This window comes from Moschus berezovskii, chromosome 19 (genome assembly GCF_049115385.1).
Source record: "Moschus berezovskii isolate FMDL1 chromosome 19, NW_MosBer_1.0, whole genome shotgun sequence".
In the NCBI taxonomy this organism is placed as follows: Eukaryota; Metazoa; Chordata; class Mammalia; order Artiodactyla; family Moschidae; genus Moschus; species Moschus berezovskii.
This window is the reverse complement of record NC_142478.1, coordinates 20,028,787-20,055,629: the sequence shown is the minus strand read 5'-3', so window position 1 is coordinate 20,055,629 and position 26,843 is coordinate 20,028,787. Positions and strand designations below refer to the sequence as shown.

Genomic DNA, 26,843 nt, shown 5'->3' with positions numbered 1-26,843 from the left:
ACTCTTGCAGTTAAGTGAAGAATAGATTGGTAGGTCAAGGGTGGAGGTAATCCAGCAAAAACCACTGCAGCAAAACAGATGAAACATGGTGATGGTTTGTTATAATAGGAACAGAGGTAAGACGCTACATTAAAGTAATATTTTATTTTTTTACTAAAGTAATATTTTATTTTTTTACTTCTTTTTAATTTTTATACAACTTTAAAGGTTGTATAATTTCCATTATAGTTATTACAAACTATTGGCTATATTCCCTGTGTTGTACCATTCGTCCTTGAGCCAGTTTTATACCCAGTAGTTTGTGTCTTTTAATTCCCCACCCCTAAATCACCTCTTACCCCATCCCCACTGGTGACCACTAGTTTGCTCTCTATCTACGGGTCTGCTTCTTTTATGCTATATTCACTTCGGCACAGAGAAAGTATTTTGGTGGATTTAAAGACTGATCCCAAGTATCCAACACTCCATCTTGAATCTCTTTATCACAATGTTACAGAGCATCTGCTTCGACAGCAAGCAGAAAACACGGTTTTAAACAGAGCTCTGTGACCTATTGTGTTGACTCATAACTACTACTTTCATATATTAGCACATTTAGTTCTAAGTAAAATCCATCAGTAGGCTAACTGTGGTTAACCAAAAAATTCTTAGTGGCGGGGTTTGTTTTTATTAATTCCATTTAGTCCATAAATTATTCATATGGACTTTGGTTTCTTTCTTTCCCCTTTAATACAAAGAATGTTACCTAAAGAATTCAATTCAGTGCAGTCACTCAGTCGTGTCTGACTCTTTGCGACTCCATGAACCGCAGCAAGCCAGACCTCCCTGTCCATCACCAACTCCAGGAGTTTACCCAAACTCATGTCCATTGAGTCGGTGATGCCATCCAACCATCTCATCCTCTGTCGTCCCCTTCTCCTCCTGCCTTCAATCTTTCCCAGCATCAGGGTCTTTTCAAATGAGTCAGCTCTTCGCATCAGGTGGCCAAAGTATTGGAGTTTCAGCTTCAACATCAGTCCTTCCAATGAACACCCAGGACTGATTTCCTTTAGGATGGACTGGTTGGATCTCCCTGCAGTCCAAGGGACTCTTAAGAGTCTTCTCCAACACCACAGTTCAAAAGCATCAATTCTGCATTCAGCTTTCTTTATAGTCCAACTCTCCCAGGTTTCCTTTTGTGAAATGGACACTGCAGCTGTAGTTTTGCTGTGGGTTTGCTATAACTATTTCTACAACAGTGGGCCTGGATGACATAACGTTCCTCCCAACCTGAGATGTGGCCGGTCCTGTTTTGGGCAGGACGGGGTCTGTCTCACTTAACAGGTTCTGGCCCATCCATTGTCAACATCACCATTTCGGAAGGTACTGCATCCCTCCATAAATAGGAGGCATTTGGTACATGTTTGAAGCAGTGAAATTGAATTTCCTCTCTGGACATAGGGTGTCAAAGGGTGATGCATAGGGTGTCAAGCTTTATGTTTTATTAACTAACAACCATAGAGTGCTTATTGACTACTTAGCATTAATATATGCCAGGGACTATCTATCTAAGAACTTTAGATTGTCCAATTGAATATTCACAATTTACCTGTGACAAAGGAAAAATTATGATTTCTATTTTCAAGTATTAAAACTAAGGCTCAGAAAAGTAAAAAACTTCCTGGGTTTACATGACAGTAAGAGTTGGATTCAGAATTCACACCGAGGTCTCTCTGACACCAGAGTTCATGAAATTGACTGCATCTATGTTTCAGAGTTGAGAGTTCTTAGTCTGAGGATGTTCCAGGCAAGAATGCTGGAGTAGGTAGCCATTTCCTTCTCTAGAGGATCTTCTTGACTCAGGAATTGAACCCGTGTCTCCTGCACTGGCAGGCAGATTCTTCACCACTCAGCCACCAGGGAAGGCCTAAGCACCAGTAGCAATGGCCAGATGATGCTGACATTCAGGGGAGTCCAAGTATCCACAGTTATATACACACCTATATGGTTATGTGCATATACGCATTTTTCTGGGGAGAGGGTTGTTTTTACTAGATTCTCACAGAAACGATAAATCTCAGAAGCATGCATCTAACAGGTTTTGTGCCTACTATAAGATGTTCTTTTTTTTAGGCTGTGTCACGCATCATGTGTGATCTTAGTTTCCTGACCAGGGATCGAACCTGTACTTGCAGCAGTGAAAGCACAGAGTGTTAATCTCTGGACCGCCAGGGAAGTTACCAGGGTAAGTTGAAGAAAACACTTTTGTCTGTAACCAAGAATAGCTTGGCTTTTTGTTTTTTAAATGTGTTGTTTGGCTTACATTTCACTAACTGTGTGTTTTATTAACTTGACGGGACACTTTTCATCTGAAATCTCTGCTTTCCGACTTGATTGTTTCTAAATGATGGTTATTCAAAGCTAGAGCAGAAGATAAGAGATCCAAGAATGAGTTTGATCTTTACTCCACTGCCTGACTTATGAAAGGAGGCACAGAGCAGTAGTGGCTGGGATAAATCCTCCTCTGTTAGGAGTTAACAAACATCGCTCTCATAATGTGTTCTCTGTGTTGAGAGAAAATAAGGGGTTGACGAATATCATCCCCCAGGTATTTGGATTCTCCAGTAAGTTTGAGGTTCACATGTTCTGCACCACATAAAAGCTTATTTCCCCCCACCATGCACTTGAAAAATAAGTTTTCAAAGAAATTAGCATCCTTCTGGTCATTGCCTTGGATGCTGAGGCCTTCCCAGGTGGCTCTGTGGTAAAGAATCTGCCTACCAGTGCAGGAGACATGGGTTTGATCCCTAAGTCAGGAAGATCCCCTGGAGAAGGAAATGGCAACCAACTCCAGTATTCTTGCCTGATGGGGAGTTAAAGGGGTCGCAAAAGAGCTGGACATGACTTAATGACTAAACAACAAACACTGCTTATATATATATGTTCCCTGTTGTAATCTTAGTGGGAAAGCTGCTTCAATTCCAAATGCAGAGTATTTTCCGTAAGGAAATGTGTCACTTTCACATGTATTCCTTGCTTTGTTCTCTTTTGCTTAACAAGAATTTTTGAGAAGATAAACTTCTGATTTGGTTTAAATTTTCTGTGTTACGAGTAGATTCTGCTGTGGGGATGGTGAATCTTTGGGTCACTTTCTTCAGAGGCTGTACAACAATATTAACAATAATTCCAAGCATTGCTCTAAACAATTACACGTTACGTATGTCATCCTCACAAAGATGCTCTGGAGTAGACGGATGATTGCCCCAATGACTGCTTCACATTTTACAGGTTAAGTCAACTTGTCTAAGGTCAAGAACAGAAAGAGGCAGAAATGGAATCCCAACCCAACAGCCAGTGGTGTTGACAGCTATGCTATTGTGCAATGGCAGTGGCATAGCTGCTAGATTTCTATTTGGCTTCTGTGGTTTAGTCGCTCAGTCATGTCTGACTCTTCGCGACCCCATGGACTGTAGCCCGCCAGGCTCCTCTGTCCATGGGATTTCCCAGGCAAGAATACTGGAGTGGGTTGCCATTCCCTTCTCTAGGGGATCTTCCGGACCTAGGGATCGAACTTGCATCTTCTGCATCGGCAGGTGGGTTCTTTCCCAACGAGCCACCTGGGAAGCCCTAGGTTATTCCCAAAGATGATACTTGGCCACCTTGGAGAACCAAACATTCCAGGCTTATAATATAAATTCGCCCATTTTAGCCAAGTGACTCCTAAAAATTATTCAGATATAATAGGGGAGCTTTTGCCTTTTTAAATGTTTGCTCTATAATCATAAATGTAAACATGGTGAGCTCAAATCAGGAAAATTCTTTCTCACCTGGGGACATTTACAGCATTGTTTTTTATTCTGACTTAGTAAAGGAGAACTCCCTGAAGTTTGGATATTAAATTAGATTACAAGTTAGGATTTCACTCTTTGCTTTTATCTCTTTGTCATTGGTTTTCTTTCCCTGTGACACTTCCCCCAGCAGAGGAAGATTTTCTCTGATTGCTCAAATTACTTTTGATTTCATTAAAAATTCATTCATTGAGTAATTCCTTACTGAGTGCCAAGAGAAGGCATAAGGTGATTTTTGCATTAGTTGTACATTAGTTTTTACAGGAAAGAAAGCAAAATCTAGTGAACATTTATGCTATTAATAGCTATTTTACAATTCCTAATTAGTACAACCTACAGGAAACCTTCAGCATGAAGCATAATATCTGGTACACGGAAAACTCTTGGTAATTGCGACTATGATTGGAATGAAAAAAGAGTAAAAGAGGGAAGGCTAGCAGACAGGTTTAGAGAGACAGGTAGATATCATGCAGATATTCATTTCTTCAATTATAAAATTATATTTTATAATAAAATTATAAATTACATCACTTTATATTGCAAGTATAAAATTATCTATAGGCTTCATGTATTCATTCATCACTTTATCACTTATTCATCCAATAGGAATTTACTGAACACTTTTTAGGTACACAGCACTGTTGATGACCTTTGCAGGAAATAAAGATGAACTAAACACAGGCTCTGCTTTTAAAGGCAATCTAGTAAAAGAAATCATATTTGTGTCTATGTACCTCTAATACTGGAGAAGGAAATGGCAACCCACTCCAGTATTCTTGCCTAGAGAATTCCATGGACAGAGGAGCCTGGCAGGCTACAGTCCGTAGGGTCACAAGAGTCAGACACAGCTGAAGCAACTTAGCATACATGTATGCACATCAAATATAAGATGATATATGTTAAAAGAGAGGTATAAATAAAATGCTCGAGAAACAGAAAGGTAAGGAAAACTTCATCTCCACCTGGGTAACCCTCATGAAGCAGGTTACACGTAAACCAGTGGTGAGAGCTGACTAGTGCTGGGAAGCACGGCGATGAGGAGATGGCATTTCTTGTAAGAGATATAAGTGCCTGTTATATCTGAGCAATTTTGGGAGGCACTTGGCTAAATGGATGAATTTACACTGTAAGCCTGGAATGGTTGGTTCTCTAAGCATTGTCTACAGGAAGATGGCTTTTCTTTTGGGAGAACCTACCTGACTAACCATCATCAGAGCAAATGTCAAGGCATGCGGACGGTTTGATTTGGCTGTAGCTTAGGATATGGAGAACCAGAGCAAAGTACCAGATCTCGCCCACAGACACTCTGCCCTCTTCCCGCCCTCTGTGCTTTCCGGTTCCATAGGGAGCCAGAAGACTAGGAACTACATTTCCCAGCCTCTTTGCCAGTTGGCTTTCTCTTAGGTCCTGCCAAGGAGATTGGAAGGTGGGAGGAGGAGCGGCACCCTTGCGCTTCTAGTTCAGGTGGCTCCCTGTGGACTCCAGAAGTGCTGGCCATGCCTTAAATATAATCAGAGAGAGAAGGATCCTGACCACCTACTCAGAGCTGGTGGTCTCCCCAGCAGAAGCCAGACAGTTCTGGCAAGATCAGAATAGTGGAAGTGTGCTCAGGATCTCGGGATATCTTGCTCCTCCAGTCTTCCAAACTGGTTTTGTTTTTGATAAATCTACTTTCTTTCTTTTTTTTTTTTTTTGATAAATCTACTTTAATGAAGCATGATTTTGATGAGTTTTGATGGATGTGATGGATGTAAGTACTTGATTTCTATTTTCTCCAGAGTTTTGTCTTGTCTTTTTATGGTCATTTCCTCCCTCTGTCCCTGGCCTCAGCTTACATCTGATCTGCTTTCTTTTTTATAACTCTTTTTCAGGGGTTGTCAACACCGGCACCATTGATACTTGGGGTTGGAGAATTCTTTGTTGTCAGGGGAATGTGCTGGGAATTGCAGGATATTTTACAGCATTCTTGGTCTCTACCCACTGACGCCAATAGCACCACTCCCTCCCCAGTTATGACAATCAAAAACTCTCCAGTCATTGCCAAATGCTCTCTGAGAGACAAAATCACCCCTAGTGGATAACCATGGCTCGAGATCAATCTATATTTTCTGTAATTTTATAGACCTGCAATTTTATAGTATGTACTCTTGTGTCTGGTTTCTTTCACTCAGTATGCTCATCGTGAAATCCACTAATGATGTTGCATATATCAACAGTTCACACCTTTTGACTGCTAGATAGTGATTCATTGTACGGATATATCACATTTTGCTTACCCATTCATAAACTGATGAACCTTTGAATTATTTCCAGTGTTTGGCTGCTGTAAATAAAGCTTCTCTGAAGATTTATGTGCAAGTCTTTTTGAGGGCATACATTTTCATTTCTCTTGAGTAAACACCTAGAAGTACATTGCTGGGTCCATATGGTGGGTATATGTAACTCCATGAGAAACTGCCAATTTTTTTTTTTTGGTGGCAAAAAATCACAATGCATTAAATTCACTCTCAAAACAACTTCCAAGTATACAGTACAATACTGTCAACCACATGCACATTGTTGTACAACAGATGTCCAGGACACCACCATCCCGCGTGATTCTTGCGAGATGAGGGTCCAACTTCTTTCTTTTGCATGTACATTTCCAGTTTTCCCAGCACCACTTGTTGAGAAGATTATCCTTCCCCATTGTGTAGTCTTGGCATCCTTGTCACAGAGAATTTGACCATATATACGAGGGTTTATTTTTGGGTTCTTTGTTTTCCTTGGTCCACATGTTTTTATGCCAGTTCTACACTGTTTTGATTATGGCAGCTTTGTAAGATACTTTGAAATCAGGAAGTGTGAGGCCTCTAGCTTTGTTCTCAGAGAATCATTTTGGCTATTCAGGGTCTTTTGAGATTCCATATAAATTTAAGGATTTTTTTTTAATTTCTGCAAAACATGACATTGGGATTTTGATAGAGGTTGCATTGAATCTGTAGATTGCTCTGCAGTTTAACAATATTAAGTCTCCCAATCCACAAATAGGGGATGGCTTTCTATTTATTTGCATCTTTTATATTTTTTTTCAGCAATGTTTTCTAGTTTTTAGTGTACAAGTCTTTCATCTCCTTGGTTAAGTTTACTCCTAAATACTTTATTCTTTTTGATGCTATTGTATGAGATTGTTTCCTTAATTTCCTTTTTAGGTTGTTCATCATTAGTGTATAGAAAAGCAACTGGTTTCTGTGTGTTTTGTCAAATGCTTTTTATGATTCAATTGAGATGACCTTGTTATTTTTATTCTTTGTTCTACTAAATTGGTGTATCACATGCCGAGATCTATAACACATTTCAAGTTAATTTTGTGTATGGTGGAAGGTAAAGGCTGCTGTTCAGTTTCTCCTGACACTTTTGTAATCAACTCTTTGTATTATATTCCCCTATTTTGAAATACCTAGAGCAATTTTCACTTTTCTAACTGGTCTCACTGAATATGGCAAAGGGGTTGGAAAGATAGGCTGTACTAAAACTGAAGAGTGATGTGAATGCCAGGCTGAAGTGTCATGACATTAACATACCTGTATTATATTACGTTTGTGCATAAAAGTACTTGCTTAAATAAGTTGGTGAAAATAAACAACCTCAGTTTCCCTATCAGTAAAATAGTGACAATAATATTTTTATAGTCTATAACAAGGTCTGGTCTCTGTGTGTGTGTGTGTAAACACACCCACATAGGGCTTCACTTCACAGTGTCTGGCACATGCTGTGCCAGATAAGAGGCAGCTATTTATTGTATTTAGTACATTTACTGAGAACCTGCTTTATCCCTGTCCCATTAAGCCTCTTGGCTTCCTTCTTTGTCTATCAAGGTCCTGATGGACAAAGAGTGCCCTTTCTTTCTCTGGCCACTACCCCCACTGTTTCTATAATGGTCTATTTCTTCAGTGTGATCAGATGTAGGTTAATGCATCAACATTTCATAAAGAGCTCATTTGCCATGTGACAGCCTTATCCCTCTTGCTGGTACAAGTGTCGCTCTGTTACAAGATAGTCCAACATAAGAGCCAGAAGAAACTAGAGAACAAGCTCTGATGGAAATACAAGATCTAGTTTAAAGGTCAAGCTGCAGAACAGAGCAAAGCAGGGGATCCTTCACATCTCTCTAGAAGGGGCTGGGGAGGGGAGGACAGAAACAGGAGCACAGTTTCTGACACGTATTTTTTTTTTAAAAGAATGAAGCAATTTAAATAGTGAAACTGTTGAAATCAAGTCCTCAAAAAAAAAAAGTAAACAAACTATAAATAGATAAATAGCAGATAAATAGCCAAGTTTCCCTGATGGCTTAGATGGTAAAGAATCTGTCTGCAACGCAGGAGACCTGGGTTTGATCCCTAAGTCAGGAAGATCCCCTTGGAGAAGACAATAGCTACCCACTCCAGGGTTCTTGACTGGAGAATTCCATGGACAGAGGACCCTGATGGTCTTCAGTCTATGGGGTTGCAAAGAATTGGACATGACTGAGTGACTAACATCATTTTTTTCCAAACAGCTCAGCATTAAACTAGATATGCAACACTGCCATGAGCACATTGGCGTCTCCCTAACAGGCATCATTTTACATCAACCTGTTTTACCATCACAATTGATTTAAGTGTTTTTTTTTTAAATAATTATTAATTTGGCTACAGTGGGTCTTAGTTGTGGTATGCAGCATCTAGTTCCCTGACCATGGATTGAACTCAGGCCCCCTGCATTGGGAGTATGGAGTTTCAGTCTCTAGACCACCAGGGAAGTCCCCTTGATTTAAGGTTTTTAATATAGTTGTTGTTTCTGACCTTTCTGACCACCTACTTCTCTATAAAACACATGGAGAAGCCTGATTAGAAAATGTCAAGACTGCAAGTCATTTGTTTAGAAGAACTCAGACTGCCTCCTCCTCCTCCGATAAATACTACATAATTCACCTTTGGCTGGTTTGAGAACAGGTCACAACCTGGTGTTTTGGGGCAGGAGGGGTGGGCTCAAAGTGGTGACACTACTAAGCCCTTAAGAACTGATAGACACACTGTTAGAAAAAGGGGTCCGATGCTTTGATCCAGAGCCTGAGTTAGTACTGCAGCAATAAATTACTGAAGTTCACCTAGTTGGATGTGTTTACACACCTTCCTGGAAAACCTAATGGATTCTATCTTCAGTTTATAATAGCAAGAGCAGTGGGCCAGTCATGTATAAAATCTAATCACAACCAAACTCATTCCTCTGGCTCACAGGATGCAATTTCTAGCTCTTTGTATCTAAAACAAAACCCAGAATTTTAATCAATATTTGGCCATGCAGTGGGAATCCCCTGGCATAAGTTTAGGGTGAGAATAAAGGTGATATAAATGAGGAAAGCTGTTCAACAAGGGAAAGTTAAAGGGCAAAGGGAATAAGGGGAACATTAAGCTGACCAGACATTTCATATGGCAGGGGGACAGCTATGCGGGGGAGTGTGGGTGGGTAACAGCACTGTTAGAATATAGCCAGGAAATGGCTGAACCTGAGTTCAAACTCAGCTCTTCTGTTCCTGCTCTGAAGGTTTTCATTCTGCAGTGAGGGAACTGGGGAGACCGAACAGCAGTGGAAGATGATGGTGATGACCACAAAGGTGACGACAGCAACTAAAACAAGGATAGCTGGGGCAGTTCCTCCCAAACCCATCACTCCCTGCCCCTCCCCTAGTATTCAGTGTAGCAATATTCAGAGGCAGATGACTAATTCATAGCGCAATGAATCTTTACTGAAACCACTTCTTCATTAATCTGATCTGCATTTCCTTTGCTCATCTGATCTTTATTTCCTGGAAAGCCAAAACAAAACAAATCTGATAGTTACAGTTCACTTCACCAAAATGCCTCTTCTTAAGATGATCCAATGAGGGAGGGGAAAGGGCCTAAACTTCACTAGACTCTGTGCTGGGCACTTTTCACTTATTTGCTTGAAAAACCAAAGATTTTAAACTTACATGTTTCAGTTCAGTTCAGTCGCTCAATCATGTCCGACTCTCTGCAACCCCATGAATCACAGCACGCCAGGCCTCCCTGTCCATCACCAACTCCCGGAGTTCACTCAAACTCACGTCCATCGAGTCGGTGATGCCACCCAGCCATCTCATTCTCTGTAGTCCCCTTCTCCTCCTGCCCCCAACACTGCATCTGAATTTTACATCTATATTGAATTGTACACATGAAAGGGTTTGGCTATTAAAAACCCAAGTAAAAAGAAGGGTGTGGCTAAGTTCAGCCTTCCCCACAATGGCGTTTGCATCCTAACTTGGTCTCTCATGAGTGGAGAAGAAGCTCTGGATGACCCTGCTCCTGGTCCTCATTGATTCCTTCCCCTCAGGGAGGGGTGTGATCAGAGGCTGGAGGGTACTGTTGCCCACTGCAATCCCCCTTTTTTCTGAAGAACACCTGTAACCCACAACATGCCTGATACCTGATTAACAGCACTCGTATGTCACTGTTTAAATAAATATTCCACCCATGGATGGTTTTCTTTTACCTAGAGCAGACTGTTCACTCTAAGAGTCTGGTGCTGCACTACCAAATCTCTATCTCCTACACTATCCAAATAAAATAAAAACAATGGTTATCAACTAAATGCACTGAAAAAATGAATGGGAAGATCTGAAGAAATCATGTTAGTTTTTTAGAGGCTAAAAACATTGGGAAGGGAGATTCCTACTCTTCTGATTTAATTGTGAAGTTGAATATATTACACCAAGGCATCAGGTGAGCCCATAGAATAGGCTAAGGAAAACTCGAGATTAACATACACATACTACCATATGTAAACGAGATAACAAGGACCCACTGTACAGCACAGGGAACTCTACTCAATATTCTGTAATAACCTGTATGGGGAAAAAATCTGAAAAAGAATAAATATATGTTTGTGCATACTAAGTCACTTCAGTTGTGTCTGACTCTTTACAATCCTATGGACTGTAGCCTGCCAGGCTCCTCTGTCCATGGGATTTTCCAGTCAAGAATACTGGAGTGGGTTTCCACGGATTCCTCTGGGAGATCTTCCCAACCCAGGGATGGAACCCTTGTCTCTTACGTCTCCTGCATTGGCAGGTAGGTTTTTTACCACTAGCGCTACCTGGAAAGCCCCAATATATATAACTGAATCACTTTGCTGTACACCTGAAACTAACACAGCATTGTAAATCAGCTATACTCCAATAAAATTTAAAAAAATAAAAATACAAAAAATACAAAAAACTCCCCCAAGATCTACACCTCACAGTGGCTTATTTGTATGTATGAGCCAGGAATTTTACTTTTGCTCTTTCTAAGTCCTGCACCTTAGTAGGTATCTTCTATCTTCTAGTTCTGGCTTCTTATTTCTCTTTAATGATTTCAGAATTATTCTCAGCACCCCCTTGAGAAAAGGGGCCCCTTGTGTAGAATTCTGTCCCTGGAATAGGTGTGGCCAAGCCAGGGGGTGTGTGGCCAAGCCAGGTGGGGGTGTGGCCAAGCCAGGTGGGGGTGTGGCCAAGCCAGGTGGGGGTGTGGCCAAGCCAGGTGGGGTGTGGCCAAGTCAATAGCTTGTTAAGCTTGAAAATGTGAATTGGAAAGGTACCACTTATAGTTGGATGACCATGACTGGGGAAACATATCAACGATAAACACCAGAATTGAAAATGACTATAAACCCAGCAATGTTTCAGTAGAAGGATGAAAAAATCCGAGGCAGAAGTATTTCAGCCTAATATTCTTGAATATGTGTTCCAAGGCCAAGTGCCCTGAACAAGCCTGATGGGAGTTTCTGGAATTTAACGTGGGGGTTAAGGTCTTAGTGTTTTCTGCACCAGCCCAAGAGCGATCATTCCTCCTTCTCTTTTGTAAACAAACGAAAGCTATACAAATCCCTTATGTAGACAAAGCCTTTAGCAGATCTGGCAAATGATACCTATTTTTTAAAAAGAGCACTTGGCAAAGTAACTTCTACTCTGTACACATCTGTTTTACATCTGTTAGAATCTAAATTTTTTAGAGGAGGGGCAATTTTATCCAAGCTCAAAATAGGCATTAATAAATACTACACTAAATCACTACCATCGCTGGCAAATGGTTTCGTTTAATTAATAAAACAGACTTTGAGATTAACCTCTGGTGAGGTCTTCGAGATATTTTAAGAATATTTTACAATGTCTTTTCTCCCTAGTTATTCTTAATATTTGCGATTTTGCATAATTGAAAGTCATTCCAACATGTGGCCCATGTAGAGTCTGAATTTTTAAGAAATGAATCATGCTGCTGCTTTTTGGAATGACTATTGATGTTTATAATATATGTCCAGTCCCTCTCTCTCTGTTTTTTACTCCATGGTTGATTTACACATTTTGTCTGGGATAGTGCTCCTGCCTGACTTTGATTGTTCCACACAATCATTTTGCCAATGTTTTCCAGTAGCACATGACCAATGAACGTTTTGAACTTGCATTTTCAAAGAATCTGCAGCCAGATCACAAATAGGAGGTGCTATATTGCTGGAGAGATCTTACCATGTTCATTTCATTGTTCATTTCCCCCCCCCCATGCTTTTCCTCCTTGCAAATATTTTATATTACTGCCACAGAAGACCAGCTGCCTGAGACTATTTGTAAAGTCTCCTGCAATGTGGGATGCTTTGTCAATAATGGTAAATATGGTGTTAAAAATTAATAAATCTGCAAATAACATGCAACACACTCATCTGATGCTAAGTCTCCATGGATACCATGGAGGCATCTTCAATTCCAGGGAGGTCCCAGGGAGAGAAGATTACCCTTGGGATCTGCAAGCCCTGGGATCTGGCAAAAGCAGTGAGGGTCCTTGAGAACTTCATCTTTGCTGGTTCTGTTTCTGAATCTATTAGGCTGGTTTCAATTTTCCTTCTTTCTCTCTAAAGAAAATAAAACTCATGGAGAGGGACCAGGAGGTGTGAACAGAGTGAAAGCTGGTTGGGGTTTCTGAGATTCCTTGAGCATTCTCCCTCAAAAAGTTGACTATAATTCCAGTATGGGGGCAAATACATTTTTCCTTTTTATGGCTGCATTTTTAGAGACGGGGTTTCTCTGGGAGGAAGGAACATATGTAAGCACCGAGAGAACCCTGGAGGTAGAAGATGGACAGATGATACGCACAGACATGCATCTCCATAAAAGCAAGTCCCATCAAACTGTCTTGGAGGACAAAAACTCTAAGAAATGAGCTCTATACATTATGAGGATTAAGCCATGATTCTATACATTCCATAACTGCCACTGTCATCAAGACAGAAAAATAAAAGCAAAGAAAGACAGTTCCTACCATTACCTCTTTCCAAGTGTTGTGTGTGTGTGTGTGTGTGTGTGCACGCTGTCGCTCAGTCGTGTCTGACTCTTGGCAACCCCATGGACTGTAGCCTGCCAGGCTCCTCACTCCATAGGATTTTCCAGGCAAGAGTCCTGGAGAAATGGGTAGCCATTTCCTCCTCCAGGGGCTCTTCTAGACCCAGGGATTCAACCCAAGTCTCTTGTGTCTCCTGCATTGGCAGGCAGATTCTTTACCACCGCGCCACTTGAGAAGCCCCCTTCCAAGTGTTCAGTTTCTCAAATATATTTTCAACACTATATCTTTGGTGGAAATTAATGCTGTGCAACCACTACCAACTAATTAGAACAATTTTGCAGGTCTGAGCTGCCAAGAACCCAAAGGAACTATAAGATGTAACATTGTTGCCTTATCCTTTTCTATTTAGCAGTTAATTTTATGACACTAAAGACCTCTTTTCTCAGCAAAATTACATATTTGAGAAAATCAACTGCAATTCTTTCCAAATTCATCTTTTTCTCTGTTGGATCAAGGACTTGCTTTAGTATCTCAAGATTGTTACAGGCATCTTCTCTACGGAAAACAATTCCTTTTACCCTAGGCGATTCTGGAGTTACTGGTTCTGCTCACAATGTAAGCGAATGTCTGCATCAGCACATAGGCTATACGTCAGGTGCACAGTGTCTCATGAGCAAAGGAGCAATTATAACAAAAAAAAGACGGTGTCCTCTGCCCCATAGAGCAATGTTGGCTGCCAGGATTAAGCCTCCATCAAGATCATAATCAAGGCGGGACTGAATAAAAATGTACTTGTATTTTCCATGGAGTTTCCTTCGGCATTGGGATCAGTATCACAGGGACCAGTGATCGTCTTTATCACAGGCATGGATAGATGGGGAGGGGGGTCTATGAAGGATCCACCCAAGGACCAATCACACAAAACCACACTATTGTGGTACATTGGAAAATTCACAAAGCTGAGTCGACAAGAAGGAGGTAACCTTAGTTGGGTTGAAGAGAATGTTCCAACTCCAATGCCCCTGAATGCAGTTACTACCAGAGTAGATACAGACCACATTTAAATGGGCCCTAAGGGCTTCCCCGATGGCTCAGCAGGTAAAGAATATGCCTGCATTGCAGGAGACGCAGAAGACTTGAGTTTGATCCCTGGGTTGGTAAGATCCCCTGGAGAAGGCAACCTACTCCAGCACTCTTGCCAGGAAAATCCTGTGGACAGAGGCTGTAGCAGGCTGCTGTTTGTGCTGTCGAAAACAGTCGGACACAACTTAGCGACTGAGCTGGACACAAGGATAACACTTTGCATGTGAGTCATCCAGGTTCTGTCCTCCTTGGGCGGGCATTTTGGAGTAGAGGCACACATTTCCAAACTCTAGCTTTAGACAGAATTGCATAGGAAGTTTGATATGACTATTCTCAGCTCATCCATGTAAATTGTGATTTAGCAGATCTGGAGTGGAAGCTGGGGTCTGCACTGTAATTATAGCCCACGCAGGTATTCAGAACACACTTAAGCTCCAGTGTAAGAAGAGAGCCCAGGGTGTGCAGAAGGACAAGAGCTCTCATGCCAGCCTTCCACCTACTCAACGCAGGACTTCTGGTGAGGTTCCCAACTGCTCTCCACTTCAGTATGTTGTATGTAAAGGAGTGACAGCAATTGTGAAGGTTAACTAAAATATGTAAAAACGTTCTCCACAAGATCCTTGGCACATAGTATATGCTTAATAATGTCTGAGTTCCTTCTACCTCTTCTCTGACTGATAGATAATGGAAACATTTTTTTGTTTTTTTAACTTTGTATTGGCTTCCCTGGTGGCTCAGATGGTTAAGAATCTGCTGCAATGCGGGAGACCTGCATTCGATCCCCGGGTTGGGAAGGGAAAAGCTACCCACTCCAGTATTCTGGCCTGGAGAATCCTCATGGATAGAGGAACCTGGCGGACTACAGGGTTGCAAAGAGTCAGACATGACTGAGCGACTAAACACATTTTGTATGGGGTATAGCGGACTGACTAACAATGTTGTGACAGTCTCAGGCAGACAGCAAAGGGACTCAGCCATATATGTATATGGATACATATACATGTACCCATTCTCCCCAAACTTCCCTTCCATCCAGGCTGCCACATAACATCAAGCAAAGTTCCATGAGCTATGCAATAGGCTCTTGGAGAGAACACATTTTGAACACCCTTAATGCAACAACTGCTTTTCTAACGCATTTTCATTACACTTAATCCCATGAGGCAAATGTTCTTCTTACTCTGTTTTACAGGTGAGAAACAGAGGTGCAGAGAGGTTAAGCAATTAACCCACAGTTGCCCCATCAGCAGGTGACAGGGCTGGCCTTGACTTGGCTCTACTGCTGAGAACTTACATTATCTGCAGAGGTGTCAATTAGGGATGGGAAATGTTAAAACCTCTCTATGCTGTCTCATAAAGGCCCCCCCTCTGCTTCCCAGAAGCTTTGCCATCTGGCCATGTCCCCGATGCCTCACCAGCTGAAGATGACATGCTCAGTGTGGACACAAGCACATACAGTTGTGATCTGGCTGTAAAGTCTATCATAGGGCACAGGTGCTGGGAATCACTGTACCTTAAACTAGGAACTGTGTTACTTGTAGGGCTGTCTTTCCTTTGCTTGTATATTAGACAGCCTTTAGATCTATTAATGGGCTTTCCTGATGGCTCAGATGGTAAAGAATCTGCCTGCAATGCAGGTGGCCTGGGTTCGATCCCTGGGTCAGGAAGTCCCCTGGAGGAGGGAATGGCAACCCACTCTAGTATTCTTGCCTGGAGAATCCCATGGACAGAGGAGCCTGGTGGGCTACAGTCCATGGGATTGCAAAGAGTTGGGACATGACTGAGTGGCCAACACACACAGATCTATTAAAGAAACAAAATCCTATATAAATTTGGAGAGCTGTTCCCTTTCTAACTAGCTAAACTGGAACCACAGTTTCACTCCTAGGAGGAGAAAATTGACAGTCATGACCAGAAACCCCAATTACCCCTGCTGAGATGTGGTTAACTCCTGGGATGCAAAGTTGTTGATACTGGGTTGTATTTATGTGCACCTGTATGCCATCTAAACACAGAGACTGTGGGTGTGTAAGCACTGTTTGAGGCACTCTGAACAGTACATATACTATGCAGTTATGACGTGTGTATACACATGTGATTGTGTGTATAAATAGGTGTCGGTGTGTTCCTGCTATACACGTGTGCCTACACGTGAATGCTTCTACATATAACATGTATGCGCCCACAAATGCAAGTGCTTATTTATCCTGCTGCATAGATTTGCTTCATCTCCATGACAGGGAAGACATGCCTTTGAATCCATTGTGTTTCTGCTTAGTTTGACTTCCAGATCCAATTTTCTAATTAATGACTTATTTAAATAACAGTTGAGGTATTATGCTGGTATTATTTTTTTCTGAAAAAATTCATTCTACTGTTCTCATTGCACAGCAGGAATTTAATGCAGCCAATACTTTTGGTGCTGACAGCTCTGATTAAGGCAGAAGTATTTAGATAAATAAGAATGATTGGTTTCACAAAGAAAGAAATTCAATGGCACTTGAGTACAAATCGAGTAAGCTCTCCCCCCTGCCGGGAACATTAGTTACCAATGAGTTTTAACTGTGTACATGGTTGCTTAAGTGACATACACAGTTTCCCTGCATGATTTTACCAATAGGTATTACTTTAAGGAGACCCAATAGGACAATTCAAAACACTGACTGTCCCTGAGACATCAGTGCATATGGAGGAAGTATTCTGACCCTGAGACAATCCCTACATTTGGGGTTCAGAGCTGTGGTGAACTGCAGAACACATGCCCTGTCCTGGGGCTGCTGCAACTCAGATCCAGCCAGTTGCCACCATCAGGGAATGAGACCCAGGACTGCTGCTGCTTCCAACATTTTCAGGTTGGCAATTCATATTGCTATGGAAAGCTATGCTGTATTTAAATGCTGGCTACTCACTGAACATAGGGCTTCTCAGGAGGCGTAAGTGGTAAAGAACCTATCTGCCAATGCAGGAGATATAAGAGATGTTCGTAGATCCCTGGGTCGGGAAGATCCCCTGGAGGAGGGCATGGCTACCACGCCAGAATTCTTGCCTGGAGAATCCCATGGATGGAGAAGCCTGGTGGGTTACAGTCCATGGGGGTCGCAAAGACCCCCATGAACTGATCATGTTCAGTGAATGAGACTTAGCACGCATGCACTCACTGAACATGATCAGAAATTCTCAGGGCTAAGTCCAGCCCATCTGCAGGCAGGAGGAGTCAGATGCGACTTCGCTTTGCTCCCTCTGCCTGGAGCATCTGGGAACCTCCAGAGATCTGTTTCCTCACGGTTTGGGACGATGCGCGAGCACCTGGTGATCGGTGGTGGTGGTGGTGGTGTGTAAAGCGCGCATGCATGCGTGCCTGTGTGAGCACATGTGTAAACCTGTGTGTATCTGTCTGTGTGCATGGAACCTGGCTTGATTCTCACCCTGGTGCCCCGGTGTATGTGCCACCAGAAACGTCTGGAGTAAGGAGGAAGGACGGTTCCCCACCAACCTGGCATTCTAAAGTATCCACACCTAACTGATCACCAGCTGTGTCTTGGATAGAGCTGGGGAAAAGTTTGGCTCAATCACTTAACCACAACATATTTTCTTTTCTTCAGAAGTTTCCCAGCAAATCTTTTCCCCAAAGGGAGGAAGTGCAGTAAGGACCACCCCTGCTGAAGCCAAAGAGTTCAAGATACTTCTGTATTTTAACAGATCTCCCACTGAACTTTCTCAGTGACGGCGTGGGGCCCAGGTGCTGACAGCTTGGAGGCTTATATCAGTGGGTACATCCAAAAGTTCTGCTCTGAGACATTCCCTGAGATTTCACTTATGAATGCAAAAAGGACACTGTGCATGTGTGTGTGCTCAGTTGTGTCCAACTTTGGCGCCATGGACTGTAGCCCGCCAGGCTCCTCTGCCCATGGAATTTTCCAGCAAGAATACTGGAGCGGGTTGCCATTTCCTCCTCCAAAGGATGTTCCCGATCCAGAGATGGAACCTGCGTCTCTTGAGTCTCCTGCATTGGCAGGTGGATTCTTTACCACTCGTGCCACCTGGGAAGCCCAAAAAGAACATCAAGACTTGGCAAATCTAAAATTACGAGTTTATCTTTTATTTAAGGCATCTGCATGATTTAGATCTGTTCTATAAAATGTGTGACTTAAGAAAATAAAATAAACCAGTATAATAAAAAAATAAAATTACTGGTTTATCTACAGATCATTCCTCTGTCAGTCTGTATGCTCAAAACACTCTCTAAGATTAGTGGGAGGGCTGCTGCCTGTTGAATATAACCAAACACAGAGTCATGCATAGAAAGACATAATTATGACTTTCTAGGAACTGACACCAATGGCTTGTTGATTGATAGATGGGCTGCCGAGTGATGTTGCTGATAACCCGAAAGGTTTCTCTGTAAATGGTATTATACGGACAGTCATTATTTTATATGAGATCATGGTAATAAAGATTGGTGTTTATAAGTCAGTAGTCCTCAAGTGATCAATTAATGGAAAAGATAAATAACTAAAAGAGAGCATGCAGTTATGGCTCAGGAAGTAAAGTAATTCTGTTAATTGAAGAAGAACGAGGTGATGTTTTTTTCATCTTTACAGGCAAATGATTAAGGATGCAACTTAGAGCTATTGGGCCTTGGAATCTAACTGACAAAGGTGGTTTACAGACATTTGTATCAAGACATTTCTATTGTGTTAATAGGTACCTGTGATATGTCTGTGCAATGTGTGTTCTCATGGGGAGGTGGTGTGGAGGGTGGGAGACAGAGGTAATGTTTATGATTGATTGAGTGCTGGGCACTAAGTCAGCAGCTGTCTATACACTGATTCATTTCATGATCACAACATACTTGCAGGGGGATTTTTCTTTTTGGCTGAGCCATTGTAGCAGGTGGGATCTTAGTTCCTTGACCAGGGATCAAACCTGGACCTCCTGCATTGAGAGGTGGAGTCTTAACCACTGGACTGCTAGGAAATTCCCTGGTCAGTTTTAAAGATGAAGAAATTGAGGCCTGGGGAGGTTATTTGTTGAATATAGCTATTTAGTCTGAGGCCAGCCAGGGTTTGGGCCCAGAACTGTCCAATGCCAGAGATAACTAATTTCTCCAAGTCTGTATGACTCTGGGTAGGGTCATCTTCACTCATCGTTGTTGTTGTTCAGCCGCTAAGTCATATCCGACCTTTGTGACCCCATGGACTTCAGCACGCCATGCTCTCCTGTCCTTCACTATCTCCTGGAGTTTGCTGTAACTCATGTCCATTGATTCTATGATGCTGTCTAACCATCTCATCCTCTGTCGTCCCCTTCTTCTCCTGCCCTCAGTCTTTCCCAGCATCAGAGTCTTTTCCAATGAGTCGGCTCTTCACATCCGGTGGCCAAAGTATCGGAGCTTCAGTTTCAGCATCAGTCCTTCCAAAGAATGTTCAGGGTTGATTTCCTTTAGGACGGACTGGTTTGATCTCCTTGTGGTCACTCATCATGGGTTCATAGGAAGTAAGAAGAGGAGTATTGATTGTGCAAAACAGAAGATGAAGAGCACTTGAGCTGCACTGGCTCCTGGGCTCTTGGTCTGAATGGCATTCTCAGGGCACTTGCAGAAAGGGAGGCATGGGCAGGGAGGAGAGTCTTTCCCATCACATTTTCTTTTGCTGCATTTTCTGCCACTTTGACTCTCTCCACTGCTTTCAATCCCCCGTTTCTGCTGTGTAGTCCCATATCAATAATGATTAATAGTAAGTCATTAACCCATTTCTACAAGGCATTAATCTCCCTCCTTCCTTGTGATGGGGACTAGTTTAGCATCTGTGCTCCTGTCACAGGGGTCTAGGGTCCCAGTGTCATCCTAGAGGAACAGGCTCATTTGCTGGTGTCTTGGTCCAGTTTTGAATGTCCTTGGAAGACTGTATGCCTATATATGCAACATAGACTCTTCCAGTTCAAACTACTGCTATCATTGCTTTCCTTTAACATTCAACATTTTCATTCATTTATCTACTAATGTTATTGAGTCTGTGCACGTGCTTAGTCCCTTCAGTCATGTCCAACTTTTTGCAACCCCATGGACTGTAGCCCACCAGGCTCCTCTGTCTATAGGACTTTCCCGGCAAGAATGCTAGAGTGGATTGCCATGCCCTCCTCCAGGGGATCATCCTGACCCAGGGATTGAACCCACGTCTCCTGCGTCTCCTGCATTGCGAGCAGATTCTTCACCACTGACCACCGGGGAAGCCTGTTATTGAATCTAACCGTAGCCATAACTTGTGCTGGGTTTCAGAACATGATGGTGTAAAGCCAGAGTCCAAGCCCTTTAAGGACCTGCAAGTTCAGTGGGGCAACAGATGATTCCTCAAGAAATAATAACAGAGATAATTGTTTGAAAGGAGATATTCTAGAAGGATCATTAGATTTTTCTCAGAGTGACAGAGAAGGCATCTCAGAGAATATAGCAGATTAGATGTGCCTGAAGGATACGCAAGACTTGGCACCTACAGGGAGAAGAGTTGGGGCAGGGAGTCTGGAACCACTAGTGGCTTACAAAAGCTTCCCTATAAACCTCACCAGCTGGGAGTGGCAAAAAAAAATCATGGAGAGATATGCAGAAGCCAAATGCTCAATGATTTGTTTAGATTAGCCAGCTTGAGATCTTAACCCGGAGGGGATAAACATGTCTTGAACAAAACAGCAACAAGATTTCTATAGATGATTATTCAGGCAGTGCAGGAATGAAGGCAGACTTGGAGGACGGTAAGACTAGAAACAGGGAGAGTGAAACAGGCAGCATGGCAAAAACCAAGGTTAGAGATGCTAAGGTCTCAAATTATAGCCACGAGGAGGAAAATGGGACCTGGAGAGAGATCTAAAAGGCACAGTGAACATGGGTTGGTGATTATTTGACTATGGAAGGCAGTAGAGTGAGAAGAACAGAGATAATCCGAACTTTATTGGTGTGAATGCTGGAGAATCATTTCACTGTAAAAACTGAAGTCACTAATTTGTAAAATAAACCTATACACTTAAATATTGAAAAGATAACACAAATGTAGCATGCTAAAAGGAAATACTCTTAAAAATTTGCTACCAAACATATTTTCTGAAGCCAAGGAGGCCAGGCGAAGCCATAATTCTTCACTGTAGTAAAAAGACATTGTAAGGGAGGAATGCTAATACAAAACATGTGTTGAAAAAGTGGATGAATTCTTCAATGGCATGTCAATTGACCCTCTTTTGCTTTTCCTTAGTTTTATACTTAATTTTTAAATCAAATTAACTTTTTCCAATTTTTATTTCACATCAAGAACATAGTTTAACAAGACAAATGTTATTTCACCTTTCAATTATTCTATGAGAATTTTCACTCTGATATATATGTTTTAAAATTATTTTTTAATTTTTAGGATCTCATTCTCAAAAAAAATTCCTATCATCTGCTTCTTTTCCATAAATGTGATATTATCCCATATTATCCTATATCTCTAAGGATACAAATAATAGTTTATAGAATTCTGTGATCTGAATTATCTTGGTTTCCTTAGAGTTTATTTTCATTTGTTACAACTCTCTCTCTCAGATTTTATGACTTATCGTAATTCTCGAGCCATCCTTGCCCTCCATTCATATTTGCAATGGGGAACTATGATTAAGTGTGTATGGGTGGGATGTGCCGACTAGGGAAGGACAGGACTTCAATAGGAGTCCGAGGCAGTGACCAGGCAGCTCAGAATGGGAGACACAATCTTGCAGACACAAACGCTCTTTACATAGTATTTTACCTAATTTTCTTCTGAGCACCACTGCATACCACAGTCCTCCTGGGTATCTGGTGCCCTATATCCTGAGGTAGCTGCAAAACTCCTAGCTTCTCACTCTTTTCTCCCTTAGAAGATACTAAGGATTCAACCTTCCCCACTTCACTAAATGAGTTCCCACTCATTTGTCTTCCAAAATTTGTTGTAATCTTTACTCTGCTCTAGCAGGTTTATACCTTTCACGAATGCTTTGGTGGGACTTTGTGGGGTAGCAGAGATAAACCTGTGGGCTCAATCTGCCATGTACAGCCAGAAATCTTGAGCTGATTCTAGATGATTCATTTACCAAGAAGACCAGTCCTGATGCGTTGATTGAAAAATCATTCTCTGGGGCTTCCTTGTTGGCTCAGCAGTAAAGAGTCCATCTGCCAATGCAGGAGACTCAAGTTTGATCCTGGATCTGTGAAGATCCCACAAGCTATGGAGCAACTAAGCCTGTGTACCACAGCTACTGAGCCTGCGCTCTAGAGCCTGGGAGCTGCAACTACTGAGCCTATGTGCCGCAACTACGGAAGCCTGCATGCCTAGAGCCCATGCTCTGCAACAAGAGAAGACGCTGCAATGAGGACTCTGCACATCACAACCAGAGAGTAGTTTCCGCTAGCCACAATTGGAGAAAAAGCCTGCAAAGTAACGAAGACCCAACACAGCTACAAATGAATAAACACAAATTATATTTAAAATCTTAAAAAAATGAAAATCATTCTCGGGACTTCCCTGGCAATCTAGTAGTTAACACTTCACCTTCCAATGAGAGGGTGTGGGTTCTATTCTTGATCAAGGAGCGAAGATCCCACAGGTCTCCTGGCCAAAAAGCAAAACATAAAAAATGGAAACAATATTGCAAAAATTCAATAAAGATTTAAAAAAATGGTCCACATCAAAAAGCTGGCAAAAAAATAAATAAAAAGCATTCTCATGTGGGCATGCTTTGATTTAGTTTCTAACTCTATACTATTAACATGGAAAAAGTGAGCTTTCTTTAGGGGAATCACTTAAACCAAGTGGTGGAATATTGGAAAAATAATTAGGCTGGGGCCAGAACTCGATTCAGCCCCTCTACTTCCATTTTTCTTCCTGGGATAGACGTTACTGTTTGTTTCTACTGTGCAGGAATGTTAGGAAGACAGAACAAGATATTATGGGTGAAGCACGCTTTGAGATGGTAGGAAGAATGATCAGTCAGTGAATTTAAGGTATTTCCTGGAGTTCCCTGGTGGTCCAGGGGCTAAGGACTCCAAGCTCCCAATGCAGGGGGCCCTGGTTCGATCCCTGGTCAGGGAACTAGTTCCCACATGCTGCAACGAAGACCTACTGCAGTAAAATAAATAAATATCTTTTGAAAAAAGGTTTTCCTTTCTGCCAGAAGAGAGCAAGTCTCAAATCCCTGAAAGATGGTATTAAGATTTCTTATTCCTGCTGCTTTAAGGATGGATGGACATGAATTATTAACACTTTTCTGCATCATAATTTCAGAGGCACAAAGAAAGAGACAAATTCACTTTTTAGTATTCAACTTGTTAAACAGTTCAACTGAATCCTTAATAAAACATCTGGAGCTTAAATATTTTAGTGACATGTAAAACAGTTAAGTTATAAAATATTTAGATGGATTGGAACTATTCTTAGATGATTCCTAGAGTAAAATTATGGGACAGATACATGAATGGATTCACACATAGTATAGACTCCCCTGGAAATGGAGTCCAGTGAGAGAGGTTTTCTTCCTTAATTTCAGAGCAACAATGACTCTTTGCCACTCCATGGACTGTCCATGGAATTCAGCAGCCCAGAATACTGGAGTGGGTAGCCTTTCCCTTCTCCAGGGGATCTTCCCAATCCAGGGATCTAACCCACGTCTCCTGCATTGCAGGTGGATTCTTTACCAGCTGAGCCACAAGGGAAGTCCAAGAATACTGGAGAGGGTAGCCTATCCCTTCTCTAGCAGATCTTCCCGACCCAGGAATTGAACCAGGGTCTCCTGAGTTACAGGTGGATTCTTTACCAACTGAGCTATCTGGGAAGCCCCCTGAATGGGATACTTGTGCCTTAATATCCTCAGTTGTAAAGTGGAGATAATATCCATTCCAAATGATGTCTTTTTTTTAAAAAAAAAACAAAACAAAACTAATTCCCTGAGAAGAGAAAATGAGACAACATATGTGGTATTTACTGTAAAAAAAAGAAAGCACTATAAACATGCAAAAAAAAAAATTCTATGTGTAGATTTGGGAGTAAATATCAAACTATGTATTTGCATATATATGAATACATAAGCAGACAAACTCTGAAACCACTATCTATTGAAAAAAATACAGTGATTTTTTTCCCTAAATATTGCTTGCCCATTGTTTAGCATTACTATTAAAACTGAAATAAGACAGTTGCTCTGTATAAATGACTTGCCATTTACTTGCTGATGGCATCCCAATAGCTGTTATTGTTAAAATCAACACTAAAGACTGTGTGTGTGTGTGTGTAAATTGCTCAGTCATGTCCAACTCTTTGCGACCCCATGAACTGTAGCCTGCCAGGCTCCTCTGTCCATGGAATTCTCCAGGCAAGAATACTGGAGTGGGTAGCCATTCCCTTCTGCAGGGATTTTCCTGACCCAGGGATGGAACCTGAGTCTCCTGCATTGCAGGCAGATTCTTTACTGTCTGAGCCACCAGGGAAGCCCATATATATGTATCAGTTCAGTTCAGTTCAGTTCAGTCGCTCAGTCATGTCCGACTCTGCGACCCCATGAATCACAGCACGCCAGGCCTCCCTGTCCATCACCAACTCCCGGAGTTCACTCAAACTCATGTCCACAGAGTCGGTGATGCCATCCAGCCATCTCATTCTCTGTCGTCCCCTTCTCCTCCTGCCCCCAATCTTTCCCAGCATCAGAGTCTTTTCCAGTGAGTCAATTTGTCGCATGAGGTGGCCAAAGTATTGCAGTTTCAGCTTTAGCATCAGTCCTTCCAATGAACACCCAGGGTTGATCTCCTTTAGAATGGACTGGTTGGATCTCCTTGCAGTCCAAGGGACTCTCAAGAGTCTTCTCCAGCACCACAGTTCAAAAGCATCAATTCTTCAGCGATCAGCTTTCTTCACAGTCCAACTCTCACATCCATACATGCCCACGAGAAAAACCACAGCCTTGACTAGACGGACCTTGGTTGGCAAAGTAATGTCTCTGCTTTTTAATATGCTATCTAGGTTGGTCACAACTTTCCTTCCAAGGAGTAAGCGTCTTTTTATTTCATGGCTGCAGTCAGCATCCGCAGTGATTTTGGAGCCCCAAAAATAAAGTCTGACACTGTTTCCACTGTTTTTCCATCTATTTCCCATGAAGTGATGGGATCAGATGCCATGATCTTTGTTTTCTGAATGTTGAGCTTCAAGCCAACCTTTTCACTCTCCTCTTTCACTTTCATCAAGAGGCTTTTGAGTTCCTCTTCACTTTCTGCCATAAGGGTAGTGTCATCTGCATATCTGAGGTTATTGATATTTCTCCCAGCAATCTTGATTCCAGCTTGTGCTTCTTCCAGCCCAGCGTTCCTCATGATGTACTCTGCATAGAAGTTAAATAAGCAAGGTGACAATATACAGCCTTGACGTACTCCTTTTCCTATTTGGAACCAGTCTGTTGTTCCATGTACAGTTCTGACTGTTGCTTCCTGACCTGCATACAGGTTTCTCAAGAGGCAGGTCAGGTGGTCTGGTATTCCCATCTCTTTCAGAATTTTCCAGTTTACTGTGATCCACACAGTCAAAGGCTTTGGCATAGTCAATGAAGCAGAAATAGATGTTTTTCTGGAACTCTCTTGCTTTCTCCATGATCCAGCGGATGTTGGCAATTTGATCTCTGGTGCCTCTGCCTTTTCTAAAACCTGCTTGAACATCTGGGAGTTCGCGGTTTACATACTGCTGAAGCCTGGCTTGGAGAATTTTGAGCATGACTTTACTAGCATGTGAGATGAGTGCAATTGTGCGGTAGTTTGAGCATTCCTTGGCATTGCCTTTCTTTGGGATTGGAATGAAGACTGACCTTTTCCAGTCCTGTGGCCACTGCTGAGTTTTCCAAATTTGCTGGCATATTGAGTGCAGCACTTTCACAGCATCATCTTTCAAGATTTGAAATAGCTCAACTGGAATTCCATCACCTCCACTAGCTTTATATATATATAATTCTGCTTCAGACGTACTAGATTGATTTAATGACCCACAATTTGAAAAACAATGGATCTAGGCAAATGATTTTGGAATCTATAAAATGGGGATGACAATCTCATAAGATTGTTATGATGGTCAAATAAGGCTCAGTGAAAGGTAACAGTTAATAACTGTCTTTAAAAACAAAGAAAATGAACACTGTCTGAGTCTGGGCATAGCCAGCATCTCAGTGGCCCAGGTAAGTACTGCTTGAGAGCCTTTTGTGAGCAGAAGGCTGTGAAGGTCTACGTACAGGGTTTACGGCACGAGGGGATCCCAGGAGGAATCCAGGTTAGAGTCATGTTGCTCTTCCAGTCCCTGACACTTGTCTGTCTTCTCTCCCATTCGTTTTACAGGAAGATATACATAAAATGTGAGCTATAAAAGACTGGGCAGATGCTGCCAGCTCATAGTGACCGTCTAAAGTTTCAGAGGATGCTGCAGTGGGGAGAGTGCCGAGCACACAGCTCCTTGCTAGGATGACTTAGTGGTACTGGAAGGAGAGAGGTATCAGGAAGGGCTTGTAAGTGATGATGCTGCCTTGTAAGTGATGATTGAGCCTCTCCTGGAAAAAC

At 42.0% G+C, this 26,843-nt stretch overlaps 1 protein-coding gene across 3 annotated transcripts in view; it reads right to left on the bottom strand.

Moving 5' to 3' along the window:
* Positions 1-26,843, bottom strand: part of RNF150 (ring finger protein 150) — a 284,272-nt gene that overhangs the window by 14,589 nt on the left and 242,840 nt on the right. The window contains exon 7 of one of the 3 annotated variants that reach the window (XM_055405718.2): positions 362-26,843. The exons of the other annotated variants lie outside the window; for them this stretch is intronic. Within the exon in view, the coding sequence (XP_055261693.1) occupies positions 26,779-26,843 (65 nt within the window). The 3' untranslated portion in view covers positions 362-26,778. Of the gene's footprint in view, positions 1-361 lie in introns of those variants that run through there. 3 annotated transcript variants of the gene reach the window in all.